Raw genomic sequence first — 22,635 nt, forward strand, 5'->3', positions numbered from 1 at the left:
ACACACACACACACACACACAGTTTTGTCACCATTAACATTGCACCAAAAATATTTTCCACCAGCCGCCACTGATTGGTAGTGTGTTTCGTGCCTGCAACACGTCTTTTTGTCCGGTCGGGTCTTGGAAGACCGGAAGCTGTGTGGTTCATAAAAACATGTTCTTTATATATACATCTGCCCCTTGTGCTCATGGCATGTCGCTCTGCAGTCCAGGAGTCCTCAGCCTGTTGTCCTGCCCTCCTCATGTTAGGGAGAGAGCTTCGCACCCCTGCCGTTTTGGCATTTGGTCATCCGCCAGATTCCCTGGACACTCCTCCAGGGCCTGAGTACGCCAGGAGACTTCAGGACCGCCTTGACTCCGCTCACGCCTTTGCCCGCCATCAGCAGAAAAGTGCTGGTGTGAGACAGAAACGGAATTATGATACCAGGACAAGAGGGCAGCACTTCCGGGCCGGGGAGCTGGTCTGGGTCTACAGCCCACGACGAAAATAAGACCGGTGCCCAAAACTTGACAGCCAGTGGGTTGGTCCCTGCAGAGTACTGGAGAGGGTGGGGGAAGTTGTCTACAGGGTGCAGCTGCCTCCCAAGGGGAGAAAGGTTGTGCTCCACAGAGACAGGTTGGCGCCTTACAGAAGAGTCGCTTCTCCACATGCCCAAGGGACACCGGGGTCCACAACCTCTCCCTCGACACCCCCACCCAGGTCCCCCGGCGAGCAGAGCAGCAGCCCCCCGTCAGTGACTGAGTCCCCCCCCACTTTCTTCCCCTTTCCCCCCCCTGTCCCCCTTAAGCAACGTAAAATGTGACAGCTGTGTACAACCCGGGAGCAACAGACGTAGGTTTGCGGGCTAGCATCGCAGAGCAGCCAGCACTGCTTAGCATGTTAGCCTCAGCTAGCTCTGGAGCTTCCAGCTCGGTGGTAGCAGGTCCCGCCTATTTGCCCTTATTTGGATTCAGCTGGAGCAGGCGGGAGTTAGATGACGTCACTGTCGAGATGGCAGTGGCCCGACCTCGCCTTCTTCGGGCTTCACAGCAACTCTGCAGATACCTAGTGAGTGACGTCATGGACACTACGTCCATTTATACAGTCTATGCTCCTAATTAGGAATAGGATTGCACACTGTCACAATCAGAGTGAAATTATCCTATAGTATTTACCTATATCACATGTGTGTGAACAGCAGATTATTTTGTCGACAGTCAGTATTACAAGAAAGTATTTTCAAGAACTTTTGGCTTTGCAGGAAAGGCCCAGGTGTGATTAATTACATCGTTAAAGTTGTTAATTACACCTTAGCTTTTCCTGCTCTCGTCTGTCTAAATGTCCACTGTAGTAGATGTCATATTTATACTCCAGGATAGAGACATTCTTAAGTACTTCAGGGCTGATGGTATGAATGCAGATGTAGTCCTGTTTCTGCAGTTAATTTTATTTTTAGGGAAATGTCACATCCATAAAAATAAATGGACTGACTCCAAACCAAATTTTGAATATTTCTATCAAGAATTTAAACAATACATTAGTACTATTCAAAACATTAGGAATAATAAGGTATTTAAAAAATATTTAATTTGAAGTATCAACATTTTCTTTCCTTTTTCTTCTTTATTTACTTTATGTCGTGTTTTGTGGCTTTGCATGTTTGCCCCTGGACTTTAATACATGTATGTAATGTATGATGTTCATGTATGATATTGAATAGATGAATAATAATTGAAAAAAAGGGAAAATATTTTTCCAAAAGAAAAAAGAAACTATTAACACAAAAACAAACAATAAAACATATGTATACCCCTGAAGGCTCTGTATCTTTTTGTGAAACTGTTTCCCTCTGGTTATAGAGAGCATGAATCATCACATTTATATGAATTATCCTCGGCACAGCTAAAAATACATTTGAAGGAAAAGTCCAGAAAGTCCGCCCTCCATTCCGTTCTAGAAAGTGTAATCTACTCATGCAGTATTCAAACCTGAGACTCACACAGTCTGATCCAAACACTGTAGCTTTACTTTGAGTCTATCGTAAAAGTGCATTTGTACAGCAGTTACACGCGGGCAAACATATTTCATATTAACTCGTGTCACATAGTGAATAAAATAAAAACAATTTTTCAGTACCTTATTCTTTTTGGTGTTAGCAGCTTGCTTTTCAGACATTTCACTAAGAAAGTTGTAGATTCAAGTGAAAAGTGAACATGCCCGCCAAAATAAGAGCACTTATTGAGTTTCTGTGTACAATTAGCCTTATCTATTTACATAAATACATGGACACAACGCGTGAACATGAGAACCAGAAACTCATCTCAGTCCTTCTTCCCTTTTCCCGTCACAACACACGCAGGTCCCGCTGCTGCACGGAGTTAATGGACGCTCCCTGGCTGTGTGGGGGGTCGGTGGGGCTTTGGCTCAATGGCTCCCGGGCTGTAGGGGGGAGCGAGGGGCTGCGCCGCGGGCCGTCCAGACCCAGATGTGTGCTGATCTGAGACGAGCGCAGGCTCCTCATCTGGCCCAGCGCTCGCACCTCATACAGCTCCACCGACGTCTTCTTGTACCTGTAGGAAACAGATTCATATATTCACCTCTGATCCCAGGTCAGATACAAAATTAGGAAAAAGATGGAATCAATTCTTATGAAGAGAAGCCTTAGCAAACAAAATGCATTGGGTTTCTCAGGGAAGGAATCAAAAGGTAATATGCATATATTGCAGTTGAATGAAATGTGGATTCATTGATAGTGTAAAAAGAAAGGAGGAAATCATGTGTACTTGGATTTGGGCTACTTGACCTCAAAGTATGGATTTACTTACAGGCATACATTTGGGGATGTCTATAAAAGTCTACTATAATAAGCAAACAGGGACTCCCAACAGTATACAGAACTAATCACAGATCTTTCTAAACACACACTAAAGGACTGTCAAAAATAAATGTGAAAGGCAAGGTCAAAAAGCCTTTTCTACTTTAGGATAAAACAACAACAAATAAAAAAACAAGAAGTACACTTACTAATGTGATAAAAACATAAAAAACATGAAACTCAATACAAGTACAAATAAAGAAAAGATAGTAACTTATACCAACAAACAACACCATCCATTCATCATAAATAGTAAAGGACTCACATTCTCAGCAGTAAAGAAGACAGCACCACAGAAACCGAGGAGGCGGCCATCGCTGCAGAACCCATCCACGGCTGCAGCACCAGACCCAGAGGCATGAACACTCCTGCACCCACACCAGAGGACAATTCATATAGTGAGAGGAAACACAGGTAACGCTCACCAAGCAGCGCTCAAAGCTTGATTTATTGTGTGTGGATTTAGAATCTGATCTTGCCTTTAACGCCACAAGGTGCCAGTATAAACAAAATGTCAATCCATTTTCTCTCATTCTCAGTTTCTCTTGACGTTGGTCCAACATAACTGTCTTCTTATGCTTCTTGGGTAATTTGGTAACTATGTACCAGAAACAAAGTAACCTCATCTACTCATATTCTTGGGCATGTGGAGCCTTTAACACCTATAGATCCAGACGCCATGTTTAAAGGCTGACTCTTTTGATTAGTAATCTAAAATGTATAAGTAGCGTTTAGGGAAGAAAATGACACATATTATACAATATTCCTCCACTTAAATGAGTGAATATAAAATGTGGAAATAAGTACTTTTTGATTTGTTTTCTTGATTCTGAGATTTGGATTAAAAACTTCAGCATCTCTGGGCTATAGAGTCAACCTTTTGAGTTGTATTTCCTTGCCTGATTAATACATATTTCTGTGCTATTTGATTTTTCCTCATCACATATTGGAGATGTTTGAGGATCACCTGCAGCGATGGGTATTCCCAGCAGGTTGTAGATCAGTGCGAAGACAAAGTTGGTTCTTATCCTGTACACCGTCTTCTTCGAGAGCTCGATGCTGGCCACCACATCCAGCAGGTCGTTCTGCAGAGTGAAGCACTTCAGTTTAAAGGTCACCTATTATGCTAAATCCTCTTCTCCATGTCTTTATATACATCAACATGTGTCCCCTCTTCTCCATGTCTCTTCTACATCAACATGTGTCCCCTCTTCTCCATGTCTCTTCTACATCAACATGTGTCCCCTCTTCTCCATGTCTCTTCTACATCAACATGTGTCCCCTCTTCTCCATGTCTCTTCTATATCAACATGTGTCCCCTCTTCTTCATGTCTCTTCTACATCAACATGTGTCCCCTCTTCTTCATGTCTCTTCTACATCAACATGTGTCCCCTCTTCTTCATGTCTCTTCTACATCAACATGAGTCCCCTCTTCTCCATGTCTCTTCTACATCAACATGTGTCCCCTCTTCTTCATGTCTCTTCTACATCAACATGTGTCCCCTCTTCTTCATGTCTCTTCTTCATCAACATGTGTCCCCTCTTCTCCATGTCTCTTCTACATCAACATGTGTCCCCTCTTCTCCATGTCTCTTCTACATCAACATGTGTCCCCTCTTCTCCATGTCTCTTCTATATCAACATGTGTCCCCTCTTCTTCATGTCTCTTCTACATCAACATGAGTCCCCTCTTCTTCATGTCTCTTCTACATCAACATGTGTCCCCTCTTCTTCATGTCTCTTCTACATCAACATGTGTCCCCTCTTCTTCATGTCTCTTCTACATCAACATGTGTCCCCTCTGTGGAAAGAGACTCTGAAAGTTTCAGGAACAAAGATTCTCTCTCTTTTTGATCCATTTCTATAAAAACCTGTCTGAAAATGAGCTGATCAGATTTTGGACCCTTTATGATGTCATAACGATGTTTTGTCTTGTGTAACCATTAGCCAATCACCAACCAAGGTGACCCCCCCCCCCCCCCACCTTATCACCTGAATCTCCTCTAGAGCACCATTGAGTTCTTTGTAACCGAATGTCTCTCAGAGGGGCGTGGGGAGGGGCTCCTTATTTTCATCTAAAGTGACAGACAGAGAATCAGCACTTTGGAAACAGGGCTGAAACAGAGGGGATTATGGGTAATGCTGCAATGATCTGTTTGGTGTTTCAGCCAATCAGAGACATGTTTTTTATATCTGAGACCTGTAATATATTGATGAAAAACAGTATGATAGGGGACCTTTAAAGAAGTCACTCCTACTTTACACCCACTGTCAGTCACCTACCCGGATCAGGACGATGTCGGCCGCCTCTATAGCCACGTCTGTGCCGGTGCCGATGGCGATGCCGACGTCTGCCCGAGCGAGGGCGGGGGAGTCGTTGACCCCGTCCCCCACCATGGCCACTCGCAGACCTTTTTCCTGCAGCTCTTGTACTTTCGCCACCTTATGTGACGGCAGCACCTCTGCAAACACCTTCCGGATCCCCACCTGAGCGCAAACAAAACATTTGATTATTTGATTATATTATAATATGTATTTTGAATTTGTTTGCATCGGAAGGGGCACTTAAATTAACGTGAGCACTTCAGTCCATCATGTAAACGTTTCAAGACAGCAATTATAGCACATAATAAAGACATATTTTCAGAGGTGGGAGAAGTACTCAGATCTGGTACTTGAGTAAAAGTAGAAGGACCAGAGTGTAGGAACACTCTGTTTCAAGTAACTGGAAGTAACTAAGTAAATGTACTCAAGTACTGTACTTAAGTACCATTTTGAGATACTTGTACTTTACTTGAGTATTTCCATATGATGCTACTTTGTACTTCTACTCCACTACATGTATTTAATACCTTTAGTTACTTCACAGATCTGGATTAATTAAGTGAAATATAATCAAGTGTTAAATCAGACTTTAGTTCCACCTGGAGTAAATCCACAAGCTACCCTGCAGTATACAAAGTCATTCAAACTAGCTGCACCTTTACCAGCTTTGAGAACACTTTCATGATCAATCATTATAAAACATATCATATCTATTATTCTGAAATGGACCAATCTGCACAATGACTACTTTTACTGTCGCTACTTTCACTATATTTTGATGAGAATACTTTTCTACTTTTACTTGAGGAACATTTTGAATGCAGGACTTTTACTGAAACAGAGTATTCCTACACTCTGGTACTTCTAGTTTTACTCAAGTACAAGATCTGAGTACTTTTACTTTTACTCAAGTACAAGACCTGAGTACTTCTCCCACCTCTGGTTCTGTGGGTACAGTGTTTCTCTCTAATGTGTGTTACCTGTGCAGCGATGGCTTTAGCTGTGCGCCGGTTGTCTCCTGTTATCATCACTACGTCGATGCCCATGCTTTGGAGCGTGTGCACGGCTAACGCTGACTCTGCCTTCACCGTGTCTGCAATGGCCAACATGGCACACAGCACACCTGCACAGGACACACAACATACCATGAGGTGAGAGATAGCACATGAACAAAGATATCTGCATGTTTTATCCTCACCTTCTATAGCTACCAGGATAGCAGTCTGGCCTTTGGTCTCGTGGCTGGACATGGCGGCGTCTACGTCTGCTCCAATGTGGTGACCGTTTCTCATCATCCACTCTCTGTTCCCAATCAGGACAGAGTAAGACAGAGGCTCACCTGAAAGCAAAGAAGAAGTACAACAATAAGTGTAGTCAGAAGCAAAGAGGACAAAGAGATGTTACATATGTTTGTTTTTTTATGTAAAATAGATGATTTAGAAGATTGTAATGAATGCCTTAATAGCTGATCGGGTTGTATTTAAAAATGTAGGTATCATAGAGCCATAGAATTGTGTTAGTGTGTGTACATCAGCTGTGAGTGTTTGTGCAACAGTGTGTGTGTGTGTGTGTGTGTGTGTGTGTGTGTGTGTGTGTGTGTGTGTGTGTGTGTGTGTGTGTGTGTGTGTGTGTGTGTGTGTGTGTGTGTGTGTGTGTGTGTGTGTGTGTGTGTGTGTGTGTGAGAGATTTGTTTGTTTGTTTGTTTCGAGTTGGGATGCAATATTATTTGATGAAAATCATTTTTCATCAACTTCTTGAATACATGTCAAATGAAAGGAAAAGTACAAATCCTTTGTGTTATTATTATTATTTTATTATTATATATGATTTTTATTTGCGTTAAGTATTATGTCATTTCTTTTTTTGGAGGAATTACACTTTTGGGTCATGTTGACATTTGTAATGTAGCGTATTCAAACCCCTACTCAATCAGTAAAAATATGATCATCATATAACCAAAGAGGATTTAAAGGTTGAACATCTATAGATATTAATGGTGAAATAACACTTTTATAATGATTTCTGAGATTTCTGAGGCACCTGCAGATGTCTCTTCGGCAGCAGGGAGCAGGCTGCTTTCGTCGGTGGTGGCTCCGGGCAGCAGGAAACGCTCTTCGCTCTGCTGCTGCAGGAGATGTTCCACGTTGGAAACCCGGCAGCTGATCCCACAGCCGGGCACGGCCTGGAAGTCCTTACAGTAGCCCAGCAAGTCACAGCCCAGCTCCTGCAGCGTGCACACAGACACATTGTCAAGAAATTGACTGAGCACAAATTGTAAGGACTTCTACTTATAATCCAAAATTCTGTGTTCTCTATTTAATAATTCCTTTACTAAATGTTAAATACCTCACTAGTTCTCAAATCAGTGGGCGGAACCTCCAAAATGAAGTCGCTGTACACAGACTATTATTCAGCCTGTCCTCCTACAAAGAACGACCAAATAGGTGGATTGTTTAAGCAGCTTAGATTACGACCCATAGCCACGTTTTAAAGTGTAGCACCTCTAGTGGTCGTGTAAGAGACAACATGCTCCCGTTTATTCGTTTATTCACAAATAACCCTCTCTGGAAAATCATAAATTGTAGAATAGATTGGCCATTAAAATGCTTTTTGATTCGATTTGTAGCGAGAAGTGTATATTGTACTTTTAGAATCCACGTCCAGTGGATGTGTAGAATCTATAGTTTGATAGATATTACGAAGGTGATTTGAGGTCCCGCCAGGATAACGTGTATGCAGCTTCCATGTAAAGTTAGCGTGGGTGAAAACAGTTTTTCCGGTCTCGAAGTTTTCATAAAACCGGATATATTCCCATCACTGTCAAATGATTACACAGTGATATCTGCATTACTCATCCACTAAAAAACATCAGTTTATCCTTGTTAATTACACAATATTGATTGGTTTGAATTGTGTACAATGCTTTTGTGTTTTTAACCTTCGATTCAGAGAAACAAATAGTTTTTTCGGAGTTTAGACACTACAGTTTCCGGAGACACTACACTACCCAGAATCCCCAGCTATCGTTAAGGACTACAACATCCGCCTTGCTTTACAAACCCCGTGATTAGTCATCAAGCCCTGTGATTGGATGTTGGAATGGCAGAACTAGACATGCTGGCTATTGTGTGTTTCGCAACATTCTATGGCACGTCTCTTTATAAGACGTTTTTGTATTTCCCACAATTAGAAGAAAGACAGTGGTGTTATCAAATGTAAAACATATAATTAAGAAATGGGTGAATTAATATACCCACATGACACCTAAGGTCAGAAGAGCTTTATTTAACAGCTGGTCTTATGTCTGTGACCCCTCCTGTTGTTCATTGATAAGCCTGAAACATGCGCTTTTCAAGGTTCAGGGGCACATTTTGCAAATATGGCAGTAGCCATTGATCATCTTAAGATAAGATATACTTTATTGATCCCAAGTTGGGAAATGTTTTTGTTACAGCAGCATGTACTACTTTGTTCTACTCCACTACAATTCAGAGATTAACCTGGTGTTTTTACTCCACTACATGTATTTTAGTTACTTTGCAGATTCTGATTAATGATGTGAAATATAAACAACCCTCAAATCAGACTTTAGTTACACCTGAGTCAAATTCAGGGAAGGTGATTGTCAAGTGACAAAATAAACTATGCAATATATTGGACGTCAAGTACTTTTTCAGACTTCATATCTATCTGTTGATACCCATCTTTTTCTTATTCAAAAGAAGACCTTAACTTAAAGTAATCTTTAATGTTTAAATAAAGCCTTATTAGTTTGTCTGTTTTGCACATCCTCCTGTTAATATCTGTGGACGTCCTGCACTAACCTGTTTTATTGTAGAGATCACTACAGTATCTTCTTGATATTTTCTATGTTGTATGTAGGCTGCTCTTAATATTTAAATGTTTTCATCAAATAAAACGTATTCAAAAACTAAATTCAATAACGTGCTTTAACCACTAGGCGGTGCCGGTTAATAAACCAGTGGTGTAGTTAATAAAACATAATCATATCAAACATAATATGACAATTAACTTTATTGTGAAATTAAAACAGAACGGTAAAGGAAAATACAGTTTCAGTCTCTCGATTTGAAGCTTATGCATTGTACCATGAACCTGTATAGACCTGTCATACCTCATTCACACCAACGCAACTCCGGTTCAAACTCCGTGCTAGAGCTTTTCAGGTTCCACTGCTGCTTGTTAAGTTTCTCCATCGTTGTGTACAAACTGGATACAACGCCGGCTTTTTGTTGTTGTTCAGGAGTTGATCCCGCCCCTGCCCCTGCCTCGACGTAAGCGTGACGTATGTGGTGCTTTTGCTCTGGCCGGACAATTTTTTGGTGCTCGAAATGAACTGGATTCCGGAGCTAAGAGGCTGCTCCGCTGCGGTGTGAAGAGGAAAACCCGGTGCTTTTCAAGCTCCAGCTCCGAACCGGCCCTGAAACACCGTTGGTGTGAATGAGGTATAAGAGTCAACTGCATGAGAAGTTGGAAAGGTAATGAATTAATGAATGAATTAAAATGTCGAACTCGGACTTCATTTTAAGGACATTTTGGCCAGGGGTGTAGAGCTGCAAAACCGGATTGGCAAAACAGGAGAGCGTGTGCACCAGTCTGCCTTGATCTATGTATTCATGTCTGTGACACTCACAGTATCTGCTGCCCACAGCTGTTTTATAGAAGGAAAACCTCCTTCACTTCATGAAATCTCTGCAGCACCAGGAGGCAGCGGGAGGGTGAACTCAGCCTCTGAGAAGAGGAGCGCGCAGTGCCTTTCACGCTGTGTTTACCTTCAGAATCATTAGAAAGGCTAAGAGCGACCGCAGGCTGATGTGTTTTAACCACACACACACACACACACACACACACACACACACACACACACACACACACACACACACACACACACACACACACACCCCCACACACACCTCCACACACACACACACACACACACACACACACACACACACACACACACACACACACACACACACGGTTTAAACACAGACTTCTGTTCCTCCATGTTTCGTTTTTATCGTTTCACTTAGCGGACCTGCCCCTTTTTCTTTTTTTACCTTTAATGAATATTAAATGTTCATTTGATCAGTGGTTTTATTATGAAAACGTCGAGACCGGAAATACTGTTTTCAACCCGTAACTTTACATGGAGGCTGCCGCATACCTCAAATCATCTTCGTAATATCTATCAAACTATAGATCCTACATATCGACTGGACGTGGATTCTAAAAGTACAATATACCCTTCTCGCTAGAAATCTAATCGAAAAGAATTTTAATGGCCAAACTCTCCTACAATTTAGGATTTTACAGAGAGGGTTGTTTGTGAATAAACGACCATCTGTAACGTTTGCATTCAACGGGAGCACTAGAGGGCGAAAACTTTAAAACGTAGTTATAGGACGTATTAAGCGCTTGAACAAACAACATATTTGGTCGTAATAATTGGGGCTGAACAAACGACATATTTGGTCGTAATAATTGGGGCTGAACAATCGGCATATTTGGTCGTATGAGTTGGAGAACTTGTTGCTATTATTATGTGGGGACTTCCCCCATTTATATTGAGTCCCTCACATTTTCCTCTTCCCTTTTTATCAATGTGTTCCACGGGAGAGGAGTCGACGTGTGAGGGAAACCAAAATATATGTTAACGACTGATTTGTTATATATCTGTTGTAAGGTAAATAAACGGATCAACGGTATGCTGACTCAGGTCTCATCCTTCAACAAAAGAAACACAACGCAGACACCGCTAGTCGACACCGGTTACACTCGTAATGGAAGCAGAGGGGAGGAATAGCTTTGAACCTAATACTTACAGACAAATAGAAGCTTCTCTCACCTTTTTGCAGTGTTTGGTGACGGCCATGCCCAGCGGGTGCTCGCTGCTGGCCTCTGCTGTGCCCACTAGAGCCAGGATCTTCCTCAGGGGCATGCGGGCCATTTCCCACAGCACCAACACACGAGTGACCAGCGGCACGCCGTTAGTGATCGTACCGGTCTTATCAAACATCACCACGTTGATCTGAGGGAGAAGTCAGGAGAAATGATTCACCCATGCTTTGAAATGATTGGGGTGTGGTATGATTGGGAGAGGGTTTGTACTTTTCGTTACAAGAAAGCCATAATAAACTCTTATAAAATAGGATGGTATGGTCATTGCCTTGTGGGCCATCTCCAGCGGCTCGCCTCCTTTAATGAGGATCCCGTTCTGGGCCCCGACCCCCGTGCCCACCATGACAGCAGTCGGGGTTGCCAGCCCCAGAGAACAGGGGCAGGCGATGGACAGAACAGTGATGGAGGCCTGGAAGGCAAAGCGCACTATGACCTCCGCCTTGGAGATGTTCTGGTTGTAACCCTGTGAAGAGGAGAATGTGTTACTGTGTTTTAACATTTCATTTTGAATCTTTATGGAAGCTGCTCTTGTTTGCATGTGAAAAGTTGAGTGAGCGCACCTACCGGGAAGTTCTCCTTCACAATGTCGAAGTCGACAAACCCGATGGCCAGCCAGGCCACTAGCGTCAACAGAGAAATTATGACTATGAAGGGAACGAAGTATCCACTGAGCCGGTCTGCAAACTGCTGGATGGGGGCCTGAGCACACACAAGGGAACGCTGGTTTGAACCAAGAATATAAATTATATTTAAAGGTCCCCTATCAAGCAAAATGCACTTTTTGATGTCTTTTATTCATAAATATGTGTCCCCGGTGTGTAAGGGAACTCACAAAGTGTCAGAAAATAAACCCTCTCTCTTTTCCTATGCACCTAAATCTCTAAAAACAGGGGTTCAACGGAGCTCATCCAGATTTGCTGCCGATAACATATCGGCAGCACGGCCCTATCAGAAACGTTGATTTCAGAAACAATGCGCAACGTGTTGTGGAAGTTACATGGTCTTTGTTTGCATTAGCAAGCATCGTTAACACTCAGAGCTAACCTTTACTGGAGAGAGTCTGTGTAAAAAAGCAGGATATAAAAAGGTACTCACCTAGTGGTAAACAAAGAAAAAGCATTTGAGCTCCATACTGTTTCAGAAATAATCCTTGATGTGGTTTGGAACATAATATGGCATTTAATCACGGCAGCGTTTAGCTGAGTATCTGGGTAGAATTCCCCTGCATAAGCTCCCCCTCCTTTTTTTTTAAAGCTACGTACCCAGAATCAGCACCTCTCTAACAGGGCTGAAATAGAGGGGTATGAGGCATGGCTAGCATGGATGATCTGTTTGGTATTTTGAGCAAAACATTTCAAAGACATGTTTTTTATATATCTGAGACCTATAATATATGAATACAATTATTATAAGACCTTTAAAGAGCAACTTGCAGGGTTTTTTTTTACTACATTTATACTTAAAGGTGGGTAGGTAAGTTTGAGAAACCGGCTCAAGATACACTTTTTGTTATATTCCATGGAATGCAATTAATATCTTTAGTACTTTGACAAAAAATCCATCTGTGGAAGCCGTGGCGCTGTAAAGAGCACGACCAATCATCTGAGCCGGCCCGGCTAAAGTAACTGGATGGCCTACCTGCCTGTCAGCCTTCCATCTGTGCACAAACTTATCTCGTGCCCTCATTGGTCATGTGCGCGTTCGTGTGTGTTGGAGAAGGGGCTCTGTGAGGAAGTGGCAGATTTTTTCCGATTGTGTATTTTCAAATTCGAGCCGGTTTCTCCAAAATTACCTACCCCACCTTTAACCTTGCCCAAAAATTACAATTCAAAAAGTTAATGCAGTATTTCATATGTTTTACGAGACATACAAGTATGTAAGGGCAGGAAATCAGAGGGAAAGTAGCCGTTTTGAGCTCTGCCACTAAAACATTTTTTTAACGTCATACGTCAAACGCGTCATATTACCTCACATAGGGGAGCAACTCCTTCTCTGCCCAATTCAAGGAAGTAGTTGGCAGTTGGTTTGAGCGGTTGTGATTTAGTGAGCTGGTATTTTTTTGGTAATTTTACATTGCATTTCACAATTTTTAATCATGGTGAGCTATTGTGTTTCTGCAGGTTGCACAAACTCCAGCCTGTCAGGACATCGAGTCCACAGTTTCCCTAACAGGAAAAGGACCGGAGCTAGCTTTCGTTCCTGGGTGCGTTGTGCGAGGTGCATCAAACTCCCTGCAGCACATACTCTCTCCAGAGACCATGGGCTGGCCTTTCCCAAACCGTATTACATCTCTTTCCCCCCCCCGCCTTGCCTGTTGCTTTCTGTCTCTGTGTTCCCTCTTGCCTGATTACCCGGTTGTGTTCACCTTGTGCCCCTGTGTTTTCTCCTCCTTCCTCACCTGTGTCTTGTTTGTGTGATTAGTCTTGTGTGCATTTAGGTTCAGTTTTTTCTGTCTGTCATCGCGGCCTACGCTGCCTTCCTGCCCTTCCTCCGGAGCTGTCCCGTCGCCGCCTTCTTGTGCCCGGCCCCCTGAGTTCCCCAGCCGCGGCCTTCGCCCTCGAGCCCGGCCCCCTGACTCTTCCAGCCGCGACCTTCGCCCTCATGCCTGGCCCCCTGAGTTCGCCCGCTGTGGCCTTCGCCCCTTTTTGAACTCTGCCTTGCCCCCGGGCCCTCCGCCTGAGACCCCCACCATGAACTCTGTCTTTCCCCCGGGCCGTCCGCCCGAGACCCCTTCCGGGTAGGCCTGTCGCGATAATCGATAAATTGACTTATCGTACGATAAATAAAAATGGACTCGATAACTTTTCTGAGCTCGATAAATTGCCGTTTACATAAAGATGTGACCAGCATTTTAGCCTGGAGCGCTGTGGCTGCCAGGCGCGCTGTGAGGGGCGGGGCTGACACACAGCCAGGTAAGGACACTCCGCGTTCACGTGCAGCAGCGTAGCAGCCAAATTAATAACATAGCGACAAGCGGGAGACAACGTGTGACTTACTCGCGGGGAATTTAAAGTGAAATGGAATTGGTTACAAAACCTAACTACACATCTCGATTCTCCGGTGTGGCAGTATTTTGGATTCAAACCAAATCAACGAGGCGAACCTACGGACTTGAATTAGCCGGGCGGTGTGTCGCATTGGTTTAAAAAAAAGGTAGCGACAAAAGCAGGCAATACCACGCATTTTAAACCACCTAAAACACAACCACCCCATTCCGTTTTCCCAGCTGGGAGCAAACACGGCAGCTGGAGATGGAGAGCCCCCGCCCGACAATGCAAACATGTTGGTGTTCCTTGCTCGAAAACTTAGAAAAACAGATTGGATATGGCCTGTTGACGCATCTGGGTCTTTGACAGTGAACTGTACACTTGACTGTTGTTTTAAGGAGTTTTTTTTGCTTGTGAGATAATGTGTGCTCATATTTATTTATTTATATATATATATATATGAGAGAGAGAGCTCTGTTTTCCAGCCTGACTCTATTTAATTTATTGTTTTGGTTGTGTGTGATTTAATTAATTTATTATAATTTAATTAATTGGTTTTATTTATTATATATAATTTATATATTTTAGTATTATTTCACATTTCATTTGCAATGTTGAATGTTCAATATAAAGTTATCTTTGAAAGGATGTACTTGAATTATTATTATATATTATCATTATGTCTAAAATGGTCTTAAAACGGTGCCAACAATATTATCGTTTATCGCAATAATTTCCAGAAAAATGTATCGTCCAACAAAATTAATTATCGTGACAGGCCTACTTCCGGGTCCTCCGCTGTGCCCCTGGCCTATCAGCCCAAACCCGTCCTCCAGACCCCCTTCACCCACCCTTTTGGCCCTAGTTTTGACTCTAATGGCGCATTCACACTACAGCGCGGAGCTCGCTTTAAGCGTGCCGAACCGTGCCGGGCCTGTTTTTGGTTGCGCTTACACTTGGCCTAGATCCGGCCCGGGGCTATTTTTTCACCTTTTTTCTGGCCCGACTAAATCGTGGTTCTATCGAGGCCAACAACCAGGCGGAGTCGGGCTGAGTTTGCTAAACTAGAGAGAGAATCGCTGTCAAGGGGGCTACAACTACAACAAGATGAACATATTTGACTGTGATTTAATTGTAATACACGTTTCAAAATGATGCCGAAGTAACAACATACTGATACCGGATAGTAAAAACCATGAATTAAGGCTTTGACAAGTCTGCAGACAGACGGCAGGCGAAAAACCTTTTAAAATGCCTGTTTTCTAATGGAGATTTGGCTAAGCTAACGTTATAAATGCTCCGACCATCCACACTCACAACAACGGCCTATACAGACATAAATAAACCAGCGACTGTATTCTCCATGACACAGACAGTATGTGGTTTGTACTTGTTTAACTTTTGTCTAGTTTCTGAACAGATAGGAAGAGCTGTGAGCTCTGAGTGCTAAGAGCTAACGGCTGTGTTGTTTTTCTGGGGCGCTCATTGAAGATGACGTCACGGCTCCGCCTACACTGCGTTACTATAGATACTACCCCAGTTCCTAAACTGTAATGTGAGCGCAGCATTAAAGTGAGCCGGGCCTAATAAGGCCTAACCAAACCGAGCGAGGCTGAGAAAGGCCTGCAGTGTAAATGCGCCATAAGACCAAGTGGTCAACTGTAGGCTGTTAACCCAGAATGCAAGTGCTATTTTCTACCCAGGTCAAAGCTGTCTTTCCCTTGCAAGCTTGAGGAGGGAAGATGGATCATTCTGAGGCAGACTGGAGTATCAATGAAGGCAGCTGGATGACTTCCAGCTATTCTTCCACTGCTATTGTCTTATGGGTTTGGGTCAACACAAAGAACAAAACCCAAAACTTCTGAGATGATTTAAAGCCAAGTATGTTAGTAATCTCAACACTCCAGAGCAGTGGTTCTCAAACTTTTTTCAATAATGTACCCCCTTTGAAAAAAAGATTCAGCCAAGTACCCCCTGATCAGCGCAAAAACAATTTGTTAAGGAAAAAATGCCGATAGAAAGAGGTACAGTACAGCGCTGCACCATCAGTGTCTGATTTATTAAAACAACAACCTTGTAATTGAGAAACACGCTACATTTAAAATGTTTAAAATCCATCACTAAATTCATGGCAAAGCTATTTTAACATCATGCAATAACACTAAGACGACATTAGTTGCACTGAACTGATCTTTTTAATAAGTTGTACTTACAATATAGTGAGAAACATGGGCTTGTGCTTCACTGAGGATCTTTGTTATTCTGACAGGGAGGCAAACTGCAGTTATTACACTTAGCGTTTTGAAATATGTGTAACTCTGTTAATATAAAACCCACACTGCTCAAACTTCGTTACTTTTCCTAAAATTGGTATATCTATTTATTTATTTATTTATTTTGGGGCGTGGGGAATGAAGAGAAAAAAATATATGAGCATTTTCTGAGAATGGGATTTTGACCCCTCATATAAACATAATGCTGCGCTAAACTTTGAGGCCACACGCTTATCGTTTAGGTCCTTTGAAAAGTAGGCAGTCATATAATTAACTAGAACTAGCTAGATCTGATAGATTTGGACATAAACACGAGTGAAGTCTAACCGGACACGAGAGAGAGATCAGATCAGCTGCTGCTGACGGAGAACACGCAGCTCTGCATGATCACAGCTCCGCCGCTGTGACGGACCGTTGAGCGAACCAAAATACACTAAGAGTTAGACCTAAAACACTTAGCTATTTCATCTAGTCTGGAACTAGCTAAACTAGTGATAAATATATTTGTTCTTTACTGTCGGGTCACTTAGGCCGGTTAGACAGGTTCACTGCCGCAGGAGACTGACGGGCTGTCAGGAGAGGGAGAGGAAAAGAGAGCACCCCGTTTACTTTTCCCATTTTATTATCCAGAATTACTGTAAACATTTGAATAAAGTAGTTAATCTACTATTAGTAGTTTGTGTAAATGCATTAATTATGTTTTTCTTTCCCATTAACATAACATAAATCTCACGTACCCCCTGCAGTACTCCAACGTACCCCTAGGGGTCCGCGTACCCCCATTTGAGAACCACTGCTCCAGAGAACATATAGAAGATCTACCGTTAACTGTTATTTTACAGAAGCCTCAGTTTCTGACCACAGTTCCATCGAATTCAAATGGTAATGATGTTGCTTCAGATGTCATCAAGGGATTTTGCTACGAAATGGGACATTACAGCATGAAGGCTAAGATAAATATTCCATCTAAAGGCTACGCATGGAGATCGGAACGTGCACACCCTGAAGAAGTGTTTACTGGACAATATAAGAGAAGCAGAACGAGTGTACGCCAGTTACATCTTGCTATAAGTGTTTTGGAAGATTTTTTATTATGTATAATCGAGTATTAAATTGCATGTTACTTTGTTATTAGGTTATGTATGTAAGTTTGTTAAACTTCAATGGGACAAATAGATTTTTTCCTCTTAAGCAAACTGAGTTTTTTTTTTATGATTTTCCATTTAAGTAGAGTAGATTAGCGCAATTGTCTTTTCTTCCACTTTTTGTGTTATAATCAAAAAGGAGTTTTTTGGGCTATTTGTGAGTAGGTACAGTACCTGTGGCTTCTACCTTAAGTAAAATGATTACCCATTGATAAATGTTTTTCAGAAAGTCGTTTTGGGCTTTCGAGGGCGGAACTCAGTAGGTTACTTGTAATAATTATTATTTTTGATTGTGTGACCTTAATTACTAAAAGGAGGGAGTGTTATAGCAGAATGTTTATTACAACGTATTTTTCAATAATGTCACATGGTATAAGCTACAGTATAGTGGACGGTGTGTTGTTCATTTGGTTTGCTGGAAGGAGGCCTATCTATAGGCAATCAGCTGAAACTCTTCACCAGTAGTTGTATACATTAGCATGTATGGTAGCTGCTAAATAAGGTAATGAAACCTGGGATCATGTAGAACTCAGAGGATGCAACATATATGACTGTATAAGGTTGGAACATCTCTGCCACGTATGCTGTTTCAAGTGTATGTTCGCGTGTGTTTTAAATGTATAAAGCACATGAGATCTTTCTGGTCTTGGGGGGCAGTTCCGCGATTGGCTGCTGTGTCAGCAGGTGACGTACTCCCCATTATTGTTTGTTTGTTTCAACAACTAAATAATAATTACTGATCAGCTATATCTGTGTTTTATTGATTCCTGTCTGTTTCATTCTTTCCTGTTGTGTGAGTGCTGGATCGCCACAACAGTCCCTTCTCTAGTCTCTTCTCTAGTCCCTTCTCCAGTCCCTTCTCCAGTCCCAACTCAAGTCCCTTCTCTAGTCCCTTCTCTAGTCCTTACTCAATTCCCTTCTCCAGTCCCTTCTCCAGTCCCAACTCAAGTCCCTTCTCTTGTCCCTTCTCTAGTCCTTACTCAATTCCCTTCTCTAGTCCCTTCTCCAGTCCCCCCTCTAGTCCCTTCTCTAGTCCCTTCTGTAGATTCTTCTCAAGTCCCCTCTCTAGTCCCCTCTCCAGTCCCTTCGCCAGTCCCTTCTCCAGTCCCTACTCAAGTCCCTTCTCTTGTCCCAACTCAAGTCCCTACTCAAGTCCCTACTCTAGTCCCTACTCTCTTCTCTAGTCTCTTCTCAAGTCCCTTCTCTATTCCCTTCTCAAGTCCTTACCCAAGTCCCTTCTCAATTCCCTTCTCAAATCCCTTCTCAATTCCCTTCTCAAATCCCTTCTCATTTCCCTTCTCTAGTCCCTTCTCAAGTCCCAACTCATGTCCCAACTCCATGTCCTGTTCCGTTGGGGGTCCAGCCGACACCTGTTCCGTCGGGGGTCCTGCCAACACCATGTCCTGTCTCGTTGGGGGTCCCGCCGACTACTGTTCTACCGGGGGTCCTGCCAACCCCTTGTCTTGTCCCTTTGGGGGTCCCGCCGACTATTGTTCTGCCGGGGGTCCTGCCAACCCCATTTCCTGGTCCGTTGGGGGTTCCGCAGGGGGTCCTGCCAACTCTGTGTCCTGTTCCGTTGAGGGTCCCGCCGTCACCTGTCTCGCCGGGAGTCCTGCCAACTCCTTGTCCTATTTCGTTGGGGGTTCCGTTGGGAGTCCTGCCAACTCCTTGTCCTGTTTCGTTAGGGGTTCCGCTGGGAGTCCTGACAACTCCGTGCCCTGACCTGTTGGGGGTCCCGCCGACACCTGTCCTGCCCGGGGTCCCGCCAACACCTGTTCCGTCGGAGGTCCAGCCAGCTCCGAATCCTGTTCAGTCAGAGGTCCCGCTTCCACCAGATCCTGACCCGCCGGGGGTCCCGCCTACACCATGTCCAGTTCTGTTGGGGGTCCTGCTGACGCCTCTTCCGCCGACACCGTGTCCTGTTCCGGCGGCGGTCCCGCCGACAACAGCCCTTGTTCCGTCTGGGGTCCAGTCGACACCAGCCCATGTTCTGTCCAAGGTCCCGTCTGTGCCTGTCCCATCGTGAGTTCCGTCTGCACCCGTCCCGACGGCTCCGGTTCCTCTACGGCCGACACCGGTTCCTGTCCCGCCAACACCGGTTCTTGTCCCGCCATCCCCAGCTCCCAGTGCTCCTGATTCCTGATTCCTGTGCTCCTGCTCCGGCGATCCAGCTGACCCCGGAGGGGCCCCATCGCGGCCTACGGCCTCTTCCTGCACGTCCTCCGGAGCTGTCCCGGCGCTGCCTACCTGCCCGTTCTCCGGAGCTGTCCCGGCACTGCCTTCCTGCCCGTCCTTGTGCCCGGACCCCTGAGTTCCCCAGCCGCAGCCTTCGCCCTCGAGCCCGGCCCCCTGAGTTCCCCAGCCGCAGCCTTCGCCCTCGAGCCCGGCCCCCTATCTTCGGCCCCGCCGCGGAATTCCCTGCTCTGTTGCCGTTCCCCCGGGCCGTCCGCACGAGTCCCCCTTCTCGGCCTCTGCTTTGCCCCCGGGCCGTCCGCCCGAGTCCCCCTTCTTGGCTTCTGCTTTGCCCCGGGATGTCCGTCCGTTTTTTATGCAGAAGTAAAAATGTCTTACAAAAACGACGCCAGATGTCACTGTAGTGTATATTTCTGTATCATTTTCCTACACATTTATTCACTGGGGTCTCTAACTTGCAAGTTGCTCTTTAAGGACTCATGTGAAGGATGTATGCAGTTAAAGCAGCAAATGTTTTGTTTTCCTTTGTAAAATTGGCTGAATTGAAAGAAAAATCACTTTAAAAGCTGGAATAACTTCATTGTTAGTTGAATTGATGACAATCTGGAAATATAGTTGCCTCTAACCTTTGAGGTTTGGGCCTCTTCCACCAGTTTAACGATTTGAGACAGGGTTGTGTCTGCTCCGACGTGTGTGGCCTCCACCAGCAGAGCTCCGTGAGCGTTGATGGAGCCGGCGATCACCAAACTGCCGACCTTTTTACTGACCGGCATCGGCTCCCCTGATAGAGAGACAAGGGGCAAACATCCTCATTACAAATTCAGAACTTCTTACTTTATTATGAAATCTCTTTTGAATCCAACTTTATGTCCCTAATGGCTTTGGAGGTAAATGTGGTCAGCTAATGCATCCATTCAAATACTATCTGTTCATTTTTAAATGCAATTATTGATTTTACAGTACATTAAAACAAAAGGAGCAGGATTGCTATACATATGTATTCATACATGAAAAGAAAGCTCCAAAAGCTATTCATTCTTGCTAAAATGTTTGCTGCATGTGTTTTAGATCAAAAATCTTTTTATTGCGTTTCGACAATGCATAACCAGTGTTTGTCATTTAGAAATGGAAAGCTGAATATATGCATACAAATGAGACAGTGGTATGTACTGATTGTATGTACAAATGTATTTTTTCATTACAAAAAACACACACAAACAAACAATAACAACAACTAAAGTAATCCTGCATTGTTTGACATCAGTAACCACCAGGAAGCTGAAACCAACACTTTGACAAGTTGAAAGCATTGCTTTTACGAGTTTATAATAAAACTATATAATAAACTTGATAATTAAGGCTTGCATCCATTCCTAAAAGCTACACACATGCAGCGATTTGTAAACACATTCCTCCACCATCAGAACATAAATCTACACCCGTACCTGTGATCAGGGACTCATCTGCCATGGAACTTCCCTCGATCACTTTCCCATCAACGGGGAACTTTCCTCCAGGGGCCACTTTCACAACGTCCCCCCGCTGGACCAGCTCCACCGGCACCTGTTCCTCGCTGAGGCATAAACACCAACTTACAGTTCAAATGCATTAAGACTACATTTTCATTTATTTCCTCTTAAGTGTCCCACCTGATGATGGAGTGGTCCGGTCCCAAAGTGACCACAGTGGCATCAGTGGCTTGAAGGGACATTAATTTGGCCAAAGCCTCTGAGGTTTTACTCTAAAATGGAGAAACAACATGTCAAGCAAATGTCAGATTAAACAGCAAGGGTTTGTGGGAAATTTGTTCTTAGAACAATTTCTGTATCTGGTATTAATGGTTGCAGAATTATACTGAAGTTTTAAAATCTTTAAACACGCAGCAGTTTTATCAACAATAATGACAGATTTTTAAGAATATTTTCTTGGTTTCATATTTTTACGATATAATACTAATTTACAATATTCTACACTGACAAAAAACCTTTACATTACATTGCATAGCATTTAGCTGACCCTTTTATATTGAAGTATGCCTTTGAAAATGACATTTAAGTTCAAACTAAAAGAAAATAGAGAATTTAAAAAAGCAAATATATATATGATTTTTACTTTTGCAACGTTTTCTAGCCATCGGCCCAGAGCGATGAAGACAAACAGCATAGGGGGGGTGTCGAAGAATGTGACGGGGCTCTGGCCTGCTCGCTCAGCCATGGCGACAACGAGCACCACACAGGAGTACAGGTAGGCGATGGAGGTGGCTAACACGATTAGCACGTCCATGTTGGCTGTGCGGTGTTTTAACGAGCGATACGCCTGGATGTAGAAGTATCTGCCTCCAAAGATCTGCAGGGGAAAAAACACATGAAATAGATTTACAAATGTTTCAACGTTGCTACAGAAAAAGTGGAGATAGAGACGTAAAATAAAACACTTTTAGACAATGGGCATGCATGTACGAATTAACTTTAAAATATATTTGAATTACAAAGTACACATATGGTAGAAAAGTAGGAACAGCAGCAGTATGTATAAAATAAATGAAGTGTAACATGTAGAATGTAGTGTGGTGGAAGCTAGATACTAGTACTAGAGGTAAAAGTATATATGGGATTATAGAGGAAACTAAACAAACTGTTGTCAATCATGGATAGCCCCACCCACACCCAACTGGACTTATAACTTCTCACTGTACATTTCACATTTATAATTAATTTACTATGCCATGCTTGCAAGCTAAATGTAAATAATGTCCCACTTTTATATTATGTATTATCTTTTACATACTGCTGCAACGAAAACATTTCCCAATTTGGGATCAATAAAGTATATCTTACCATATATTATATTGCACAGAATTTCTTATACATGCTTGATTAGAAGGCAGCCAGTTATAATAATCACTTGAACTATATTGCCCATTAGTGTTAT

General features: G+C 43.3%; 1 protein-coding gene across 1 annotated transcript; it reads right to left on the minus strand.

Annotated features, from left to right (window-relative positions):
- Positions 1–1,986: 1,986 nt before the first annotated feature.
- On the minus strand, positions 1,987–22,054 carry LOC307033792 (copper-transporting ATPase 2-like). Its single transcript, XM_079672418.1, has 14 exons — positions 21,817–22,054; positions 21,354–21,445; positions 21,150–21,277; positions 20,331–20,485; positions 11,671–11,805; positions 11,375–11,569; positions 11,054–11,236; positions 7,225–7,408; positions 6,383–6,523; positions 6,165–6,307; positions 5,143–5,346; positions 3,826–3,943; positions 3,124–3,226; positions 1,987–2,553 (listed from the first exon to the last, which is right to left on the minus strand). Exons 1-14 carry the CDS (start codon positions 21,985–21,987, stop codon positions 2,328–2,330), a joined length of 2,178 nt encoding a protein of 725 aa, XP_079528544.1. The 5' UTR covers positions 21,988–22,054; the 3' UTR covers positions 1,987–2,327.
- Positions 22,055–22,635: the final 581 nt, after the last annotated feature.

Source organism: Notothenia rossii, assembly GCF_949606895.1.
Source record: "Notothenia rossii genome assembly, chromosome: 3".
Taxonomy (NCBI): Eukaryota; Metazoa; Chordata; class Actinopteri; order Perciformes; family Nototheniidae; genus Notothenia; species Notothenia rossii.